Here is an 18,563-nt window from a genome sequence, read left to right as displayed (position 1 = left end):
TAGATTAAATATTATGTGGTCAAAATTAGCTTAATTTAGCCATATTCAGCAGGTAATCAGCCAAAAATTCTGGATAGAGTTTTTAAAATGCAGTGAAAAATTATCTCATTTATTTGCGCTTTTGATGAAATATCAGCAACTTCCCCACCAATCATCGATTTGAACTTTAACACTCGACTTTTTAGAGCGCAGTTTGCCCAGCGGCAATTCCAAACGGTCATAATATCCTGTAGAAGCAAGATTTCTGTGGATGTTTCATATCATCAAACAGCATATAATAGAGAGAAAGGTTATAAATTCGATGTTTGGCAACATTTTTAGCTTTCATGAGGATGGGAGAACTTTAAAGAGATGAGCACTCTAACATCAAAGCCTGTTATCGCCAAATCATAGACGTTCAGTTTAATTTAAAAGAATATCACAAACTCACGTATATCACTCTGATTTAGTATTTTTGTTGTAGTTAAAGACAGCACAATAACAACTACAAAATACAGTTTCAATAAAACAGAACAAAATCGTGCACAACCTTGTGCATAATACTCAAAAAACCTAGTCAAAATACCTTGAAATTTTACATTGTCAACACATGCAAGTATTACCGATGAACTCAATACAAACTATTTAAAAAGCTGTCTTATGTGTGAAAAAGTCCCTTTAAAATTGTTCCGTCTGATGAAACGATAACAAAGTGAGGACACATTCCACCAACCATACATGGCCGGGAAGTATTTTGAAGGTGCTTTGCGGTCTTGAACAAAGATAAAAATAATCTCTCTCGCGGCATTTTGTTCGAGATGTGTATTTGCTTATCGCAGATGTTACTGATGGCAACGAAACGATCTCATACGAGATAGATCGCTTTTCAACGATAAATAGAACACATTTGACCCAACTCACATTCCAAAAGGTTGCAGAGGGCTGCAACTGAGCAAGGCGTTTCTATATTTTACATTGAAAGCAAGCACTCATGCAAAGTATTAATCTATCTAATTCACGTCACAGATTACTTACAACGTAAGTCTATATTATAATTATATTTGCTCACTGCAAGAAGCAAAATAGGAAAACGTCTGCTGTTGAATTATAGCAGCTCATTGGTAAAACGGAGCCAAAGCGTAATAATAAAACACCAGAAAAATCTACGTTTTGCTGACGTCAAACTGGCGTTATTATAGTTTGATTTCACTGAATTGAAGCAAAATCCAAACTTAAATGTAAAAATATAAGAAATATAGTTTTAAATTAACGACTTAGGTGATAAAAGCAAGCAATGTATTTAAATAGTTATAAGCAACTTATCGTAACATCGACTCCTAATAAAGAAACAAAGTGAAATAAAAAAAAACAGTTCCTCGAACGTAGTATAAATTCAAACTTATCAAACTAGTTATGCTGTTCAGACTCTAATATTAAAGCCAAAAAAAATATCGTGAAATGTCAAAAGTACTATTAAAAGCTCAAACTGAATTTGTATAGTGTGATAATGGCGATATATTAATATAAATAAATCTGCTTTGATTTTGCTATAAATGAAACAATTTGGTACAAGTACTGTAGGTTTCAATCCTTTTCAACCCCAGTAATACCTATATGAAGAGGCATTCGTCCTCCATTAAAATTTGCAATTGTGTGCAAACATGTAAATGAGGTTTATGCGGGCAACTAAGTTCTATATGAGGCAGTTTAACAGAAGAAAATATCTGAAGTTTGGCCCCAACCTACATCGGGCCGTATATTTCCAGGTTATTGCGTCTTATTAACTTGATGAACGTGTCTTTGAAGCTTTCACTTACATGGAAGCCTTCGAAATCTTTTAGAGACGCAATAAAGGAATATTCGCGAACCGCTTTCTTACGTTGGAAACGCTTTATTTCGTCATCACTGATGACGTATTTTTTTACTTCAACGCTCCTCTTCGTTCTACGTGAATAGCGATTCGACTCGGGATCCGCGGAGACCCCGTGTCCGTGTTTGTTGAAGTCGATCTTAATCCTGCTCTCTTTTTCGAGGGGACGGACGAAGATCTTCTTTGAGGGGACGGACGAAGTTTCGATTTCATCTCTGGCTCCTTCAATATCAACGAGATCGAGTGTAACAAGAGCAGTCCGCCGCTCAAAGTTATTCACAAACCGGTCCCAGGCTGTGAAATTGCACGGGGTCCGGCTTGTGTTGAGAGCATCTGAGTTGGGTCCGGATGCGGTTGTGACTTTTTCGATTATTTCAGGAGGATCTGTCTCTTCTTCAAACTCCAGCTGATCATTATGGAAAGGTGAAGTGGGTGAAGGTTTATTTTCTGGAGGAGGAAGAAGTTTCGGGAACAAAGCGGTTAACTGACGAACGTTCATCGCCTCTTCTTCAGCCATGCTCCGTTTAGCCCGTGATAGAACACGACGATCGCCGGGGATTCCTTCCTCAAATCGCTGCAGCATCATTTCCGATAACTCTTCTCTCATTGACTTTTCCATGGCAAGAACTTCATCCAGGAGACCGTCTAACATCGTCCTCTTGTGAGCCAAGAGATCCTGATCCGCTCTCAGGATAGCGAGGATGTCAGCGATGTTCCTCTGTTTTGCTCTAGTCGAGCGAAGCTCCAGGCTTTGATGATTTATTTCCTCCAGGACTTCGCCTCTCTCTAGCACGATCCGCTCGATCTCTTCGCGATTGTCGAAGTCCGGAAGAATGCTCCCGATTTCATGTCTTGTCTGGAAAATGCAAAGGTCATAAATTAACGATAATTGGTAAAATCTTATCTATTTCAAAAAATCTGATTCGGGATAAACTATTTAAAAAGATCAAGATTAAAGTGCGGATGAAGAAATTTAGTTCTTCCATGGATGCAGAAATGCAGAAAACGACATTGAATGTAGTCAATCTCGGAATGTATTTGGAGGTATTTGAAGTATTTGGATGATAAGAGTTCTTTTTTTAGTAGGAATCAAACCCACCATATCCAGCATGGATGTGGCCGTCTCAATGCTTGAATTTAAGGATTGCATCTCGCTCCGAAGAGAAGCCAGTTGCCCGCTCATCGGTGTCTCTTCCTTTGATTTTGATGGGGAATTCTTAGTCGGAGGTAAAACGTGGTCACGTTGTAGTTCTTCTCTTGCACCATCCAAAGCGTTCAAGCTCTTCTTGGCGTTGTCAATGCTTGCTTCGTTTGTGTTCAGAAAGAGGATCTGTTTAAGACATTTGATACCAAACGTTGCACTTAATGAGTTTCTAATTCTCCTCAGTAGCCAGTGTAATATACCAGAGCAGGGCTGACAAGGTGTGCCACAGGATGTAAATTAAAGTACTTATATACGAAAACACACAAGGTATAATGCACGTAATTTATTGATAGGTGAAATAGACAACTGCGCTTTTTGATCATAAAAGTCTGTTTCAAAATTTTGCTATTTCCCAAGATACAAAACTTACTCTCAAGATTTACATACGCAACAATACCAGGTTTATGATGTAGTCAACTTCGCTTGGATCTTCGCTTGTCCCCGAGCCAATCTCGACCAGAAAGGACCGATAAAGCGAGTTCGCCTGAGAGTCCAACAGTTCTAATTCTTCCTCGAGCGTTATAACTTTCCTGTGATAAGGCGGGATAATCTTTACTGAATCTGTGATTTCGTTTATGTTAGATTTGATCAAGAAGTGAAAGATCCCTATCGTGCCAACACGACCAAAGTATACGGGGAGTTTAGATTATCTTGGTTGTTTGGTGTTGTGATAGAATTTCGAGAGAACTTACAAGGTGAACATGACTTGACTTGACAAACCACATTCTAAAGTTAAGCTATAATGTACTTCTTTTCGATATAAAATTTGCTCAACCGGTTTTAAAAACAAAGTTATGGTGAGTGGGGTAAAAACGCGACAGCGATAAAACATTTCCAAACAGACAGGTAAAAACACCAACGTTTCTTCGTCACCCGGCTAACGATTTCTATTTTATCAACATTTCTTAAAGATATCGGTAGTTGTTTTTACAGTTTATATATATTAAAGATAACGTAAAATTTATATTTCAAGCGACAGACTTTTAGAAAATATCCAATCAAAGTTAATAACAACCAATGCATTTGACCTTGGATGGTATCTGTTGGTACTCACACAGTGATGTCTTCCATGTAATAATCAAACGCTTCAATAAGACTTGAATATTCTGTTTCTAAGTCAGTCAGTCGATCGTGTTCAGTTATTATCCATTTTGAGGTGGGATAGCATAAGCTGCAAAATGTCATAAGCTGCATAAATCGGCATCCAGGTTATTTATACACAATTTTTACTAAAAACTTAAATTCCTTTAACTTACTTTGCTCAGTATGCAATATACAAAGCGTAAAAACAGTAACCAGTAATGACACAGAGGTAATCTTGTAATTAGTGTAAACTTTAATCGAAACAACGCTATGATTTATGTTGATTTGATCGAAATGGAAAAGATAAAAGTTTATGTTACCGTGAAGAAAGTGTCAAGGTCTTAAAACTTGTGTTATATTCAGGTTATTACTTTGTTGAGCGTATAAATACATTTAATTGCTTTTGTTTTATTTGCGTGTGTTATAACCTTGTCACTTTTTATCGCTCCATCTTACACTTAAGTGGTAGCCTGGTAGCCTTCATAAGCTTTGTTTGCCTTGATCATTTTACGGTGGAGGCCGTTTTTCAAATTTTAATAAAATAAATTATTAAGCAACAACAATCATGTCTCTGTGGTTATTTAGTTTCTCGGTTTACCGTGGAAGAAGAACCGACTTAAGACCGCAAAAACAACGATCGTATGTCCAGTTATAGCATCTTTGATCTTGTAATTTAATCGTGGTTTGTAAATACTACACGCAGTCTGTGATAACACAATATCTGTAATACAATAACAAAGAATGCTGTAAACGTAACAGACTTTCTGCTGGGCGTATTGATTAAGAAATAACGAAAAAGAATGCCACCTGCAATGCGCGATGCATTTGCACGAAGTACAATGTACTTGATAATCCGATTTAGATCGTTCATAGTTGAAAGAACGATGACCAGGTATTATAGTCTAGATGGTATGGAGGCTTAAGGCAGATAATAACTGTTTGTGGAAGAAAATTTGCTCTGAAAAGAAGTTTTACAACTTCAACCTCCTAACCCCTATACCAGCCTGTTCTCAAAACCAACACATACGTCCACATTTCACGGCGTTTATGAAACGATTAAAATATACAAATTAATAGTGAGGTTTAAATACTGTACTTGCAGTGTTGACCAAACATAGGCTTTACACCTGAAACGTATAATTGAGTTTTCAAAATAGCGTATTATCTAAGAACCTTGGTGCTCGTAAAACATGCAGAGGATGTCACAAAATGTGTAATAAAATGTCTCTGAAGATTATTAATTCGGTGATATTACCATTGGTGTTATCTTGGAGCTCAGAAAAAAGTCCAAACCTTCGAGTCGTTGTTGTCATTAGCGGACCAAGAGTATTGCGTATTGTGCAAATTACGCTACAGGCTACTGACCAAGCTACAGTAGGTCGCGAAAAACTTACACATTTATTCGATCAGCTGATATCTAGTCAAACACATAGCATAATTTTCCTGTTAAAGTTTACAGACTATTACTGATTACTGTTACTATTTACGTATTTTTACTATTTATTATCAGGTTATATTGAGTTTTTGATAATTCGAACATTGGTTTTGGCCGCTTGACCACCTTTACAGGAAAATCAATCCTTTATTTAAAGAAGCGCAATAAATAGAATTTATCGAACAACACCGTTCAAAAAGAGAAAAAAGTGAAATTAAACTAAAGATCGACGCAAAAAATTTATAGACATGCCACTGACGTCTTGAAAGACTCGCGGAATATGGCGGCAAACTTTACAGAAGCAAACGTCATTAGTTCGCAACCCATATCAAGTCGGCACGAACCAATCATGCTCGTTCAAATTTAAAAAATCTGCATGTACGCAAAAACTAAGTTCTCATAATGAGCAATTTAAAAAAGATGTTGTGCATTCATCAGATTAATCGCTGAAATTCACTTGTAGGAAATAGGTAAATTGCATGATATCGCACAACTCTATAACACACTTACTACAGCGTACACGTAACACCGTACCACGTTTCAACACGAGCTATATCACGGATGCTAAAACTATGCAGTCAAACCAGTATAGCAACTAAGCCCCTTACCAACGACTCACTCTGGGGACAACGGCTCCATTAAGACAACACATCATCTCGTTCTTGTTGATCAACTTCCCCAAACAACAGATGTTGATCTCCGAGTTGAATGCGCGTCTCCCGCAACATAGATCCGGTTTCCCAAATGAAGATCTCCTTGGGGTGGTGATTGGGGCAATGGGACGGCTAGCTAAAGAATTGATTATTAATTATGATCATTGACGATTAATTAATAAAAGATAGGAATAAATAAACTTATTAATAATTTACGTTTCTTGTATTGATTATATTTTCGAAAAACCACGATAAAAGAAAATCACAGAAGAGACAACTTTGTAAACCTCTGCGAAATTCTCCAAGAAATATTCAGAGGCAATCAATGTGAAAGATGACAAGACAAAATTGCAAGCTGTAAATAGCGCAGTGTTTGGTAACTTTATCAATCACCGAAGATTTATTCCACAAACAAACGTGAAATAAAGACAATAACTTGAGCTGTTGCGGCCATGCGGTTTAAAGCACGATGGAAATATTTGATACTGCACAGACATCTTAAACATATTTTCTACTAAGCTTGTCTGAGAACTAATTAAAAGTGTCTCTAGATTAGAAATTGGTGAGAAAAAACAAAAATATTCACTAACTGGTAGGGATGATTATGGTCCCCAAAATGATTTCATCCCGTCTCTTCTGGCATGCAAGCCTCGCATCCACTTCCCATGAAACGACGTACAAGAAGTGGAGAAGAACTTTCCATTTGGTGTCAGTGGGTTTCATGATAACTCATCAGCCGCAATTCTTCTCGAGTTTGTATTGGTATAGATTTCGTTTCTCTTTCAGTTTAATCCAGTCATACCCAACAAATTTCCAGCTAGCCCCGCGGGCGCCACATCCCCCTATCAGCCTACTACCGCATGTAAGCATTAAGCAGAAGCAATTGCACATTCCAATCTGGACCATTCATAATTACATTGTATTAACGTTATCGAAATATGACAAATACATCTTTCAATGAAAGAAAATTAATGCCTTGCTCAAAGTGGATGACGGTAACTACAAATCATGTATAAAGCTACAACTAAATTGATTGAAAAATACATAACCATAATTAAAGAGTATACAACAAAGTAACAAATGAATCATGTGATAATTTACAATAACACTAATAACGTCAAATAGCATTGAGATGACTGATGACGCATTACAAGTAGCTCTAAGGATCTGACAACAACAATGGAAACCATAAGTTGTCGGCTGGCAAGCTCATTCACAAAATTGTACGGACGTAGTTAGAACTGTTCACATCCTTACTTTTGTGTTGCTATTAGAGTAATACAACCATTAATACTGTGCTGTTGACCTAACTGCAGATTTCAAGACGGTCTGTAAAAAGGTCATTTACACTATGCTGTCAATACAAGGCTTTAAACCCAACCTTACAGCTGCACTAAATGCACAAACACTTCATTATGTTCCAAGAAAATGGCCAAAGCTTCAGAAAAAACCTAAAAGGCGTAACTAGCATAACTGGAAGTAACCCTGGCAAGCATGAACCTGTATGAACCTAAATTGCAATGAACACAAATACACCGCACTGGCAGTTCGGTATCAACCAACATCACCAAACATCGTCAACATCGCCAACATCGCGCTATACCAGACAACGTTAAGTGTTGTGAAGTGCTCGCGGAGACTTGGTTTTAATTCTTTCCATAACAATTTCCAACAAATTACTTGAATTTATAAACCGACCTCCATGAACGTAAATAAATGAAGTTAAGTTTAAGCCGACTTCGCCGCTCGACGCATTAACAGTGATGCTGTAATTTCTCGGTGGTCGCGAAAACCGAGTTACGCTTAATCCAGCAGCGACAAACAATGAAAAATAGGAAATCAATGCGGGTGCACGCGGAGAAACATGTTCCTAAAATAAATTCTAATCGCTACCATGCCCTACAGTTCTTGTTTACAATAGTTTTCCTCCATTTCTAAACTCTTTGTTATTTTTATACAGAAATTTCAAGACGTAAATATTTATGGAAAACAATAACTTGTTCACCAAATTAGATCAGGTGTCCGTTGGAACAAAAATTTTGCGCATGACGAGGAAAAGAAATCCGTGTTTTGCCTTTCAACATTTTCTTTTTAAATCTTGCCACAGCTGACCGCTATTTATATCGTATTCGCCGTGTTATAAATGTCACGTGTTTTTAACAAACCTTTTGTTATCGTTCACAAACTATTTAAAAAAAATATTTCTTACTCTCCCTCTTTCAATTTATGCTTCAAGTTACGGCGGAAAATATGTCTGGATGTTTATTGGATAATAAACAAACATAAAAATATTATAATTAATTTTTTCTATTTTCATCTCACGCAATAACATACGGACACTTCTAGAAGTAAATCTAACATTCCATTAAAGACTTCTTCTCTGCGTTTCGCCAAATTATGTAATCAAAAACAAACACTCAAAGCTGTCTTGTGCGTAACTGCGTATATGTCTTCATTCATTTATAGATCGTATAGGGATTGTTAACCATTACATCATCGGAATTTTTATGATAATGACGTTTGTCTGATGTACCAAGCACAAGAATTGCTATGATCTCCAAGAATAGTAATTAAAAAATTTTTCTTCCCAAGCCACGCGGCAAGCAAAAGGCACGAGATGAATATACAGAAGGCCCATACATTAAAAAGTCAGTCATCGTAACTACAAAGGCTAAAGCTTTAAAAACTTGAATGCTGGCAGAACCAAGTTACGATCCTGTTATAACCATCTCGTAAATTCGATAATTACTTTTCCTATGGTGCAAATTATTTCCCAATATTTACAGGTTTTAACTACCGCCCACCCAGTAATAAAAAGTAATAATTACACAGAACTCACAAAATTAGCTCAAATTATTTACTAAGACGCTCGTTATATTTCTCGAAACTAGTCAACCATTTCCGCTCTGGCACCTGCAGTGATTTTGTGATTGGGCAATTTTAAAATTATTTTCTCCCTGATTGGCTGCTACCTGAGCAATTTCTCTTCGCTTATCTTATGGTACGTTATTGCACCGGTTCTTGGGTGTTGTTGACACGAGGTCGGTCTCATCAAAGTTTATTGATATTTTCCAATTTTATACTAATTATAGTTTTATAGAAACATAGATGAAAGTTATTCCATTCTGTGCATCAGGCTCAGCAAATCATGCATAATCCAGGCCTAAGACGTGGCATAACTGACAAAACAATATGAGAGGTTTCACGTGATCACCTCGGTTTGGCTTCTGTCGTTTAATGTAAACTTCCAATTTTGAAAGACAAATAAAATATTCATCGTCACAAAACCGGAATCACCCGCAGATATTCTAGATACGGAAATTCGTTAGACAGCGTTTTATTTGCAAACGTTTTCATTTAGTTTTTGGCTAATTTCCATTTGTTTGACAACGTAAAATAAACCACAATATCGTTAATTTCATTTCCACTATTTACGCTCGGGTTGAAAATTCGTTCCCTGTTGATACAAAGAATCACAAACTGTAAAACTTAAACCCGGTGATAGCAGTTACAATGTGATTATTACATCACAATGACGAAGCTTTACAAAATGGCGAGTTGACTTCTGGGAGCGATAGTCGTCAAAGCATTCTCGAGTTAGCGAGATACGCAATTTAATACAGCTGCCACAAATATTACTGCTTATGTGCACAAAGAAGCCGCACACAGAGGCAAGCAGATATTTTTCGTTCAACAATACTAACTAGCCCGAGGTAAGGTCGCAACATCAGGACTGTGCTCGATATTAACTATCAGTCCAATTAAGCTTCGCTAAGCATCGGAATGGTCCTACAGGCTGAGATAGCAATTTGAAGTATGTCGTGGCAATACCGCGGCTCATAACAACGCCCGAGCCCAACAGCAGTGAGCGTTCCGCTTCCGTCGTAGTAACATTTTTAATTTGTTCTGTTTCACTTGTTCTTTCTTACTTTTGTTTCAATGTAACGCACAAAATTTCTGTTGAACATAGCATTTTCTGCAGCCAGTCCGTTTTGGGAAAGGGCAATTGCCCCAATAACAATTACTGTAACAATTTGTTAGCTTCAGTGCAAGCAAGTTCCGACATTTCTGTGTTTCAAAGAATCAACTCAACGACCATTTGATACAATGTAACAATGTTTTAATGTTTTGATTGATTTTTGATCGGCAAAACTTACTTTTTGTTAACAATCAAGAAAATACATCTCAAGCTGACTATTCAACACCACATTTTGCTTGAACGTCAATAAACTACTTTAATTTGGGGGTTACAGTTAAATAAAATTGAAAAATTTGGTACCAGTTACTGCATATTCCAAGTACCTACCTTGCCTAACTTTTTGGCTAAAGCTTTAAATTCTTTTACAACCTAGCCCAAAGTTCTAGGAAATAATCTTACATAAACACCTTAATCAACAATATTAATCGTTTTGCTAGAAGCTTTTGTAAACATTCCATACTCCACATCTCAAAACTACTACGACAAAACCTCTGCACGCCTATAGGTAATGACTTCGAAGTGTGCCATGCGAGAGAGACCCTACGGCAAGTAGTGTTGGCTTTCAGCTCGTTATTTTGTTCATCAGATTATATTAACTACTTTGCCTACAGCTGTCCAGAGTTACGCCGGTTGAAGGTTGTCGTGATTTTTATCAGTCCTTTCTCAAGTAGGTCACGTTTCTTATTCTAACTGTTATCCGTGGTACTCCATTAGGTCATTATCATACCGTGTGCACAAAAATTGTGTCATAAAGTGTCTTTGTAATATCATCCTATACTAAATGTGTAAGAAGAAACTAAAGGAAATATAAATAAGTGCTTTGAGATTTATAAAAGAAGCAGAAAGGCATTACTTGCCGATAATATATTCGTCGAATAAAGATATGATATTGCATATGATATTATATTGTGATAAGGTATGATAAAGTATTATGTATTTTGGTTTTTGAATTATTCATGAAGGATATAAAAGTTTGTAGACCTTGAATGACTCTAACACAAATCACAACCACAATGCCAAAGGATTTTGAAAGTAAATACTTTACCGTAGGTTCAGACCCCTTGCCAAAGCTGGTTCATAGAAATTTCACCCAAAAAAGTTATTTTAGTCAAGTGCAAATTGTTGTTGAAGTTAAACAACATGAATTAGGGTTAAGGTTAGGTTTATACATGATGTGTTGACAACTAAGCTGAGTCTACAACGTCAACGACTGAATAACCTTGAACGTGCAACTTTGCTCATAACACAGTGACCACAAGCAAAAGCGCAAAAATTAAAACATAGATTTCGGCACGATAAATCTCTTCCGCCACCTACCGATTAACGAAATTGACGAGGAACGTCTTGAAGAACACAGGTGACATGGTGACTGCAGACAAAAAGTTATTTAGAAGTAAACCTGCTTGAGATGTGATAAATCAAAACAGAGTGACCATTTCACCGTATGTAGGTTACGGAGCCCGTTGTTGAAGATATGCGATTAGGCTAGGCTGGCTAAGTTTGGGTTTAGCAGCCGTGCTAGCTGTCATAAGCATGCGGGTATAATCATTGTTTTTATTCACGATTTAAGGTTTCCATTGCTTTTTTTCATTTTTTCACGTGGACAAACGCATGGTATTATCAGCTAATAATGTCTTTCGATCCAACACGTCAACGGCGATAAATTAAATGGATGACCACGGCCACTCATTCCACAGATTTTTTAGAAAGACAACTTCGTTTTCCAAATTTAATTTCAATTCTCGCTCAGAGTTTATTCCAGTCTGTTTGCTGTCTAAAAAAGTTGCAGAGTTAACTCGTGTAAGTTACACTTGTCATTGTTTAAGCAAGTATAACTTCAATATATAATTTAGCATAAATATGATGTAGGTCTTACAGCGATCAGATACGCCATGCAATGATTTTAATAGCAAGATCAACTTTTGCAGATCAAACAATAAAAAAGCACTTGGAATAAAAGTATTTAAAAATGTCCATTTTATTTTCTGCTTTTTCACTGCCCGTTGTATGGTTCTGAAGACAAACTTCATGAAAAAAGCTCTCCAGTCATATTTTGACGAGACGTCAGTCACGTTCGAGGAAACTGGCACAGCTCATAGAGCGATGTGTGGTTTGACGTGTTTGCAAAAAAGATGTTTAAATGAAAACACGTTTTCTCGCTATGAGTGCTACTCGCTATGAGTGTAGTATAAAATGTGAAAATACCTTTAACATTTTACTAAAATTTGGGAGTAAAGTTTACCCATAAAACTTTTTGCCGATTTTAAAAACATGAGCTTGGGTTTTTGCAAAGGCGAGTAAAGCACTTACCAAACATGGAATGAAAGATATTCTGTGTTGACGTAAAAAGCGAATAATACAAACTGCAGAACAATTTGATTGACAAGGGATTTGATTGATTTTCATCTAATATGGTGGTAGTTTTTAAAATTATTTCCCCAATACTAGGCATGTGCTGAGATTTGACAACAGGCAGGTGGTACGTTAAAAATACTCTTGTACCCTGTACAGGGACAGCAAATAAGTTTTAGTGGCTGACAGCTTAATGTATTTTTCGTTTAGCAAAATTTAGAAAACGCTGCTTGACTTGATACCGGATATGTCGTCACAATCGGTTGAGGTTAGTATATGCTGTGTATCGTTATGTCGTTATAACGTTGAAACGAAAACAACATTTCATAACTGTATTTTAAGGTTAAGCAGAAGTGATGTCAAAACTTCAGCTATAATAATGCTGTTTGAAAAGGTGCACAATATGAAGTCATATGAGCGCCAATTTTAACGTCATCGAAGCATTATGAAAACACCAGCAAAGAACTATTTCTTTAAAACTATGACTGTACATTTAAGTAAACAATTTGGTTGATCGAACAAGAAACATTCGTGCAATGTGTTTTGTAAAACGTTGGAGAAAACACTCCCTCATGACATATTCTAAAAAATAAATAACCTTAAAACTTGCTACAATCAGTAATAACCGTTGTGAAAGTTGACGAGACGTTGCGTAGTTGGTGGGTATAGCAATCAAACAAAATTCACTGATCCTGTGCTAAAATTGTTTTTAAATCATATCTGAAACTCTATAGACATAGCTTAACTGTAACATCATTAACATAACTTACACAGTAATTATTAACTTGTTATGCAATAGCACAAAATCGAGTAAAATTTTTTGCAAGTCATTGATGACGGCAGGAAACTTTCCCCAACACGTACGTCTGGTCGACAAGCATCGATAGAGAAAGATTACATAACAGCGGCTTATAAGATGTGCGCGTAGGTTTCAATGAGGCCCAGTTGCCAACGGCAAAGCGCTTAGTCTTAGTGGATCTGCTTTATTGACTGTTTCATGCCGCACAAGTATCAGTGTTTCCATAGAGACAGTTTTTGTTGCCGGCTAAGTTTATTTTGTTCATGATTCTAGGCTTGAATAGGCCTAAGTTATTGTTTTCAATGCTGAGAAACTTTTTAAGAACAATTAACAGAGGGTACTCTATAAACAGTAACGAAAGATATTCAACAACTATGACTACGAAAGGCAAGACACTTACACCGGTTGGAGCTGGACTTGGCAATGGTGAAAACAAACCAGCGACTGAATGTCGAATTAAAGGTAACCTAATCTCTTAGGTTTTGTGAGTGCGGCCACCACTAGCAGATGACGTCAATGACTTGGTACGGTCACTGACTGACGTTACTTGCAGTAATAAAGCCAACCTAATTCTTTCCACGGATTTACAATGATCTAAAGTTTAATACCCTTGGAGTAGTACCTTCACTTTTTGTTTATGGCAATCGTTTTGCTTCGTCATTGGTTGTATCGAATTTCAGGAAACATTCCGTTCTGGTTGAATGGGGAAGTGTTACGTAATGGCCCAGGCGAATACGACATCGGCCCTGACACATTTAAACATTGGTTCGACGGCCAGGCGCTCATACACAAGTACGTATGGACTATGTTTTATAATTGAACTTTGTGCTTAAGTTGCAAGTCATATCCAACAGCTTTTTAATTGTGGTTTATGTGATCGTGACGCATTTAGCGTATTCGTGACATATTTTTAACCCTGTGGCCACGCACACTGCAAACAGTGTGACACGCCTTCACCACACCAACTGCGCTAAGCGAAGCGGAACAGACATAGCATAGAGATGACGGCATTTGTAATATTTACAAGATTTCTATGTTTTATAAAGTTTTGAGTGTTATTATCGGATTTGCGGTATTAGTGGATGTTCAACTTCATTTGAAAGTACATAATGTTTTACCTATTTTTCCAGATTCACCATCTCAGAAGGAAAAGTGAGTTACATGGCAAAGTTTATCGAGAGCGAGTCGTACAGGATAAACCACAAACACAACCGGATACTGGTTGGAAGTTTTGGAACTGGTTCTATGCCGGATCCTTGTAAGAACATATTTTCAAGGTAACAGGATTTTTGTTTATGTACTGTATAAGTATTTTCTTTACTGCACCTGCACATTACATGACAAGTAGTTACAGTTTTATGTAGGCTACACTACAGTAGGAAGTAACATTACCATCATACAACGTATGCATTCTGTAACTTGAAGGAAAATCACAATAAAAACATTCTTCGTACGCTCTTACAACTGTCGAAAAAGCAAGGCAATAAAAGTCAAAAACACATTTCGATTTTTCTGACTTTACACCCATTTTGTTAGTTCTATTTGCACAGGTTTTTCAGTCAGTTTACCTCTTTCCCGAGAATGGATAACTGCAGCGTGAACCTCGCCAATCTCGGCAACGTTTATTACGCTTTGACCGATGCCGCAATTGCGCACAGGATCGACGGAGAGACACTTGAACAGAAGAACTTCGTTTTTTTCCGAGACTTTTTGAACGTCTCCATGTCAACGGCACATCCACATTACGGTATTATAAGCAAGATTTTTACCCAATACAGTCTAATTTACTCTAATACATCTAATACACTTATCTAATACAGTTGAAACCTTTTGTGTTATGTACAATTTACAATCTGTTTAGGTTAAAGTATTCTTTATTTCTTTATTGAAACGTTGGTATTAATCTTTAATCTCAACAGTATCCTTGTTTACCGCAATAGCATTCTTGTAAGTCGAGAGATTAATTTATACTAATTAGTGACGTTATCCAACAGACACGAATGGAGATTATTACAACGTTGGTCAAAGTTTTGGCAAAAACTTCCAGTACAGCGTTGTGAGAGTTCCTGCTGAGAGCATGAGCAAGGAAGACCCGATGCAGGATCTTGAAATCCACACCGGAGTCCCGATGGATGACAAGTTTAACCCTTCCTATTTTCACAGGTAAGTTCAATCCGAAATCAGTCACTTTGGAAAGTGCTTGTTCAACATCTTTGAAAAGTTTCCTGTGTAAAAGCTGTTGCATGATTTTAATACTTTTTGATTTAATGAGGCTTAATGCGTCACAATCTAAATTCTTTAATTTCCCTAATGAGAGGCAGTGAAGTAAATGTTTCTTTTAAGAAAAATCTATTTTTAGATATACGCTTACATGTATACAACAGGTGCACGCTTTTTTGCAGCTTCGGTTTATCTGAAAAACACTTCATTTTGCACGACCAACCGGTTCGGGTTAGCGCCACCAAGATGCTTAAGTGGCGTTTTACATGGAACGCTTTCATGGACAACATGTACATGGACAAGACAAAAGAATCAATTGTAAGATATCTATGGTTCATCTTTTTCATGAAAACTTGATCAGCGTAGAATCATTGATATAATTGATTGTTAATATTGCTTAATGCAAACAATGCATTTGGTGCAGTTTGTTCGTACGCAACTACCCAAGAGTCTGTTGCACATATCCATTTACTTTAGCAATCCAATTTTTAATTTTCTTTGTTACGCAGTTCCACGTCATAAACAAACAAACTAAGAAAGCGATTCCAGTCAAATACGCGGCAAAAGGAACTTTCTGCTTTCATCACGTCAACGCCTACGAGGAAACATTGGAAGGAAAAACTTTCCTCATTGTTGACATGTGTTGCGCGGATGGCGAAACCTTCAGATGGTTGTAAGTGACAAGCAACATTGTAGATCTTATTAATAAAGTTATCTAAGGTTATCTAGGCTACTGTTACAATGATAAAACCATTATGTTATATAGAATATCCTCCAATTAACGAAATTAAATAGCCATTGAAGTACGTTAACTAAAGTTATTGCCTTAAATTTTATCTCACAGTGGCTTGGATATCATGAGAGGAAAAGATGAAGCTCTCCAGAAATTTAAAACGGTTCCATTTTCTGGGCCTCAGAGATATGTTCTACCTCTAGATGTCGACGAAAGCATTCCCAAAGGTAAACCACCATAAGATTTTAAATCAAATTAAAACTAAGATACGCAGGTTAACATATTGGTGCATTTTTTATCGATAGGTGCTAAGATAAAACTCGTAAAAAAAATCAAAAATTTAGTTGTTTTTTTGTAAAACCTTTTGCCCTTTTCGTGTGCCTTTTCAAGTCGTAAACTGCTTAGGCTTAAAGAGATCTTTATTTTTTGTAATTCTATTCTTTGATTAGGCGAGAATCTAGTTACGTTGCCCGGGTGCCAAGCTCGAGCGGAAAAGAGGGAAGACGGATCCATTTTCCTCACCCCTGAGCTTCTCTATGATGAAGAAATCCGGAAAAAGAACAATCTCCTCATGCTCGAGCTTCCTCGTATTAATTATGACGAAAACAATGGGAAAAAATACAGGTGGGACGATGCACGACCTTTGCGAAGAAACCTGGCAGGACAAATTTTATCTGCAGTTTATTTTACTTGTAGCCTACTCAATCAATATTAAGGTGTAAATTTGAATTAAGCAAAACTTCCATTAATAATGTACGTTTTGCGTATGATGTAGGTACATTTACTGTGTTGGTTCAAATGAAGCTCTCCCCAATCAACTGTACAAGATTGACACAGAAACCAAACAGATGCTTTGGTGGGAAGAAAAGGTGAAGTTCAGTTAGTCGTTATACCGAAGTATTGCTCTCTAACAAATATGATGTCTATTGAACAGCAGCTCAAGCAGCGACTGCAGTTAGTTACATAATTCTGTCCAATGACGTCAGTTATTTCGTTTGTTTGTAATAATTAATCAATTTATAGACTTAAGCTACAAAATTATTAAATTTTTTTTATTTATTTATTTATATTTATTCTTTAACTATAGTTGACTCAGTTGATTTTTTGTCTAAAATATTTATCATTTTAATTTAATTTTCAGGGATTCTTCACTTCGGAGCCAATCTTCGTAAAGAATCCTCAAGGTTCAAATGAGGACGATGGAGTTGTCCTCTCAACCGTCATCAGCTCGAACGTCGACGATCCTGTCTTCATGGTTGTACTCGATGCGAAAACTTTCACTGAAATAGGGAGAGCGGAGGTAAAATCAACAACATACCAATTCTTCCATAAGAAATATATCCAGTTTAATTTTTATTTGATTGCAGGTTGACGCAAGAGTTCCATATCCGCTACATGGCGTTTTTACTTCTTCGTTATGATTTGCTCGTGTATAAATATTTAGACGTTGGCTTTTTGCTTTAAAGTTTTTATGTAAAATACAAATTAATTTTTTTGAGTTGTAATCATATCATTAGAAGTAGTAGTTGCCCTGCACAAAAACGTTCACTTGAGGAGCATAAAGACGTTTTAAGTTTTTCGAGGACTTTGGTTAAAGACTTTGTGAAAGGGAGGTAAGAAGTTATAAGCAAAGATAGAATATGAGTCAGAGAACAGAGGACAAATTAGTAACTGGTGGTCGCGCCGTTGTGTGCACGGGTTTAGTGCTGTCACATTGTTGGCTTAGGTTCTTTCGTTCAAGTTTGTTCTGTCCTATTACTGACCAAGCAGTTTTTAACTGACTGTTGCACACTATACTGTTACTCGTGCTGTATTTTTACAATATGCTGGAAACAATTTACAGTAGTTCGCCAACTTCGCCAACCATTTTGTAGTTATCAACATCGGTGCAATGTCAAGGTGATGATCACTGCAAATTCGGCGATTATATTTGTTCAATATTGTTTTAACGCTAAACCAATAACCTTGCTTGTTGATAATTTGCGGCCAAAGGTTGCGCAGATCAGACTTATCATCCGGCTACCGATGATCAACAATATTTTTCCAACACAAAAAACAGCAATGAGAATTGATGAAGTTGCCAGTAGCCTATGTATTACATCAGCCCCCAGTTGATTATTTGCTGCAACGACAGGATAACAGCTTTAATGATTGTTTGAAAGCCTAATTGCTGTCGACAGACTTCGGGAAACTTGAAGAATAAAAGAGACAAAGATGATTAAATTAAACTGTCTGCTTTTTGAAAATATGTAAAAT

General features: G+C 36.8%; 2 protein-coding genes across 3 annotated transcripts; one reads left to right on the top strand and one right to left on the bottom strand.

Annotated features, from left to right (window-relative positions):
- Positions 1-387: 387 nt before the first annotated feature.
- Positions 388-7,242, bottom strand: LOC143471170 (uncharacterized). 2 transcript variants are annotated; one of them, XM_076969553.1, is made up of 6 exons: positions 6,815-7,242; positions 6,180-6,360; positions 4,108-4,224; positions 3,451-3,583; positions 2,949-3,179; positions 388-2,705 (listed from the first exon to the last, which is right to left on the bottom strand). In XM_076969553.1, exons 1-6 carry the CDS (start codon positions 6,945-6,947, stop codon positions 1,722-1,724), a joined length of 1,779 nt encoding a protein of 592 aa, XP_076825668.1. In that variant the 5' UTR covers positions 6,948-7,242; the 3' UTR covers positions 388-1,721. The 2 variants fall into 2 exon arrangements, with proteins under 2 accessions (XP_076825668.1, XP_076825669.1); XM_076969554.1 differs by lacking the exon at positions 6,815-7,242 and having other exon boundaries at positions 6,191-6,353.
- A 6,304-nt stretch (positions 7,243-13,546) lies between these two features.
- On the top strand, positions 13,547-17,805 carry LOC143470049 (carotenoid-cleaving dioxygenase, mitochondrial-like). The gene is made up of 12 exons (XM_076967897.1): positions 13,547-13,816; positions 14,035-14,146; positions 14,485-14,631; positions 14,905-15,101; positions 15,349-15,517; positions 15,757-15,892; positions 16,084-16,247; positions 16,419-16,534; positions 16,757-16,931; positions 17,083-17,176; positions 17,449-17,607; positions 17,675-17,805. The coding sequence occupies exons 1-12, from the start codon at positions 13,618-13,620 to the stop codon at positions 17,726-17,728; spliced, it is 1,722 nt and encodes a 573-aa protein (XP_076824012.1). The 5' UTR covers positions 13,547-13,617; the 3' UTR covers positions 17,729-17,805.
- Positions 17,806-18,563: the final 758 nt, after the last annotated feature.

The sequence above is a fragment of the Clavelina lepadiformis genome, chromosome 9, assembly GCF_947623445.1.
Source record: "Clavelina lepadiformis chromosome 9, kaClaLepa1.1, whole genome shotgun sequence".
Classification (NCBI taxonomy): Eukaryota; Metazoa; Chordata; class Ascidiacea; order Aplousobranchia; family Clavelinidae; genus Clavelina; species Clavelina lepadiformis.
This window is presented reverse-complemented; position numbering and strand designations above follow the sequence as displayed.

What these genes read in the sequence shown, in the direction of transcription:
- LOC143471170 (XM_076969553.1), bottom strand. Translation starts at nt 6,947, where the DNA reads ATGAAACCCACTGACACCAAATGGAAAGTTCTTCTCCACTTCTTGTAC. An exon ending in TACATGGAAGACATCACTGT is followed by an intron (nt 3,584 to 4,107) that starts GTGAGTACCAAC and finishes GCCTTATCACAG; the next exon opens with GAAAGTTATAACGCTCGAGG. An exon ending in CCACATCCATGCTGGATATG is followed by an intron (nt 2,706 to 2,948) that starts GTGGGTTTGATT and finishes TGCATTTTCCAG; the next exon opens with ACAAGACATGAAATCGGGAG.
- LOC143470049 (XM_076967897.1), top strand. Translation starts at nt 13,618, where the DNA reads ATGATTCTAGGCTTGAATAGGCCTAAGTTATTGTTTTCAATGCTGAGA. An exon ending in GGCGAAACCTTCAGATGGTT is followed by an intron (nt 16,248 to 16,418) that starts GTAAGTGACAAG and finishes TTTATCTCACAG; the next exon opens with TGGCTTGGATATCATGAGAG. An exon ending in CGACGAAAGCATTCCCAAAG is followed by an intron (nt 16,535 to 16,756) that starts GTAAACCACCAT and finishes TTCTTTGATTAG; the next exon opens with GCGAGAATCTAGTTACGTTG.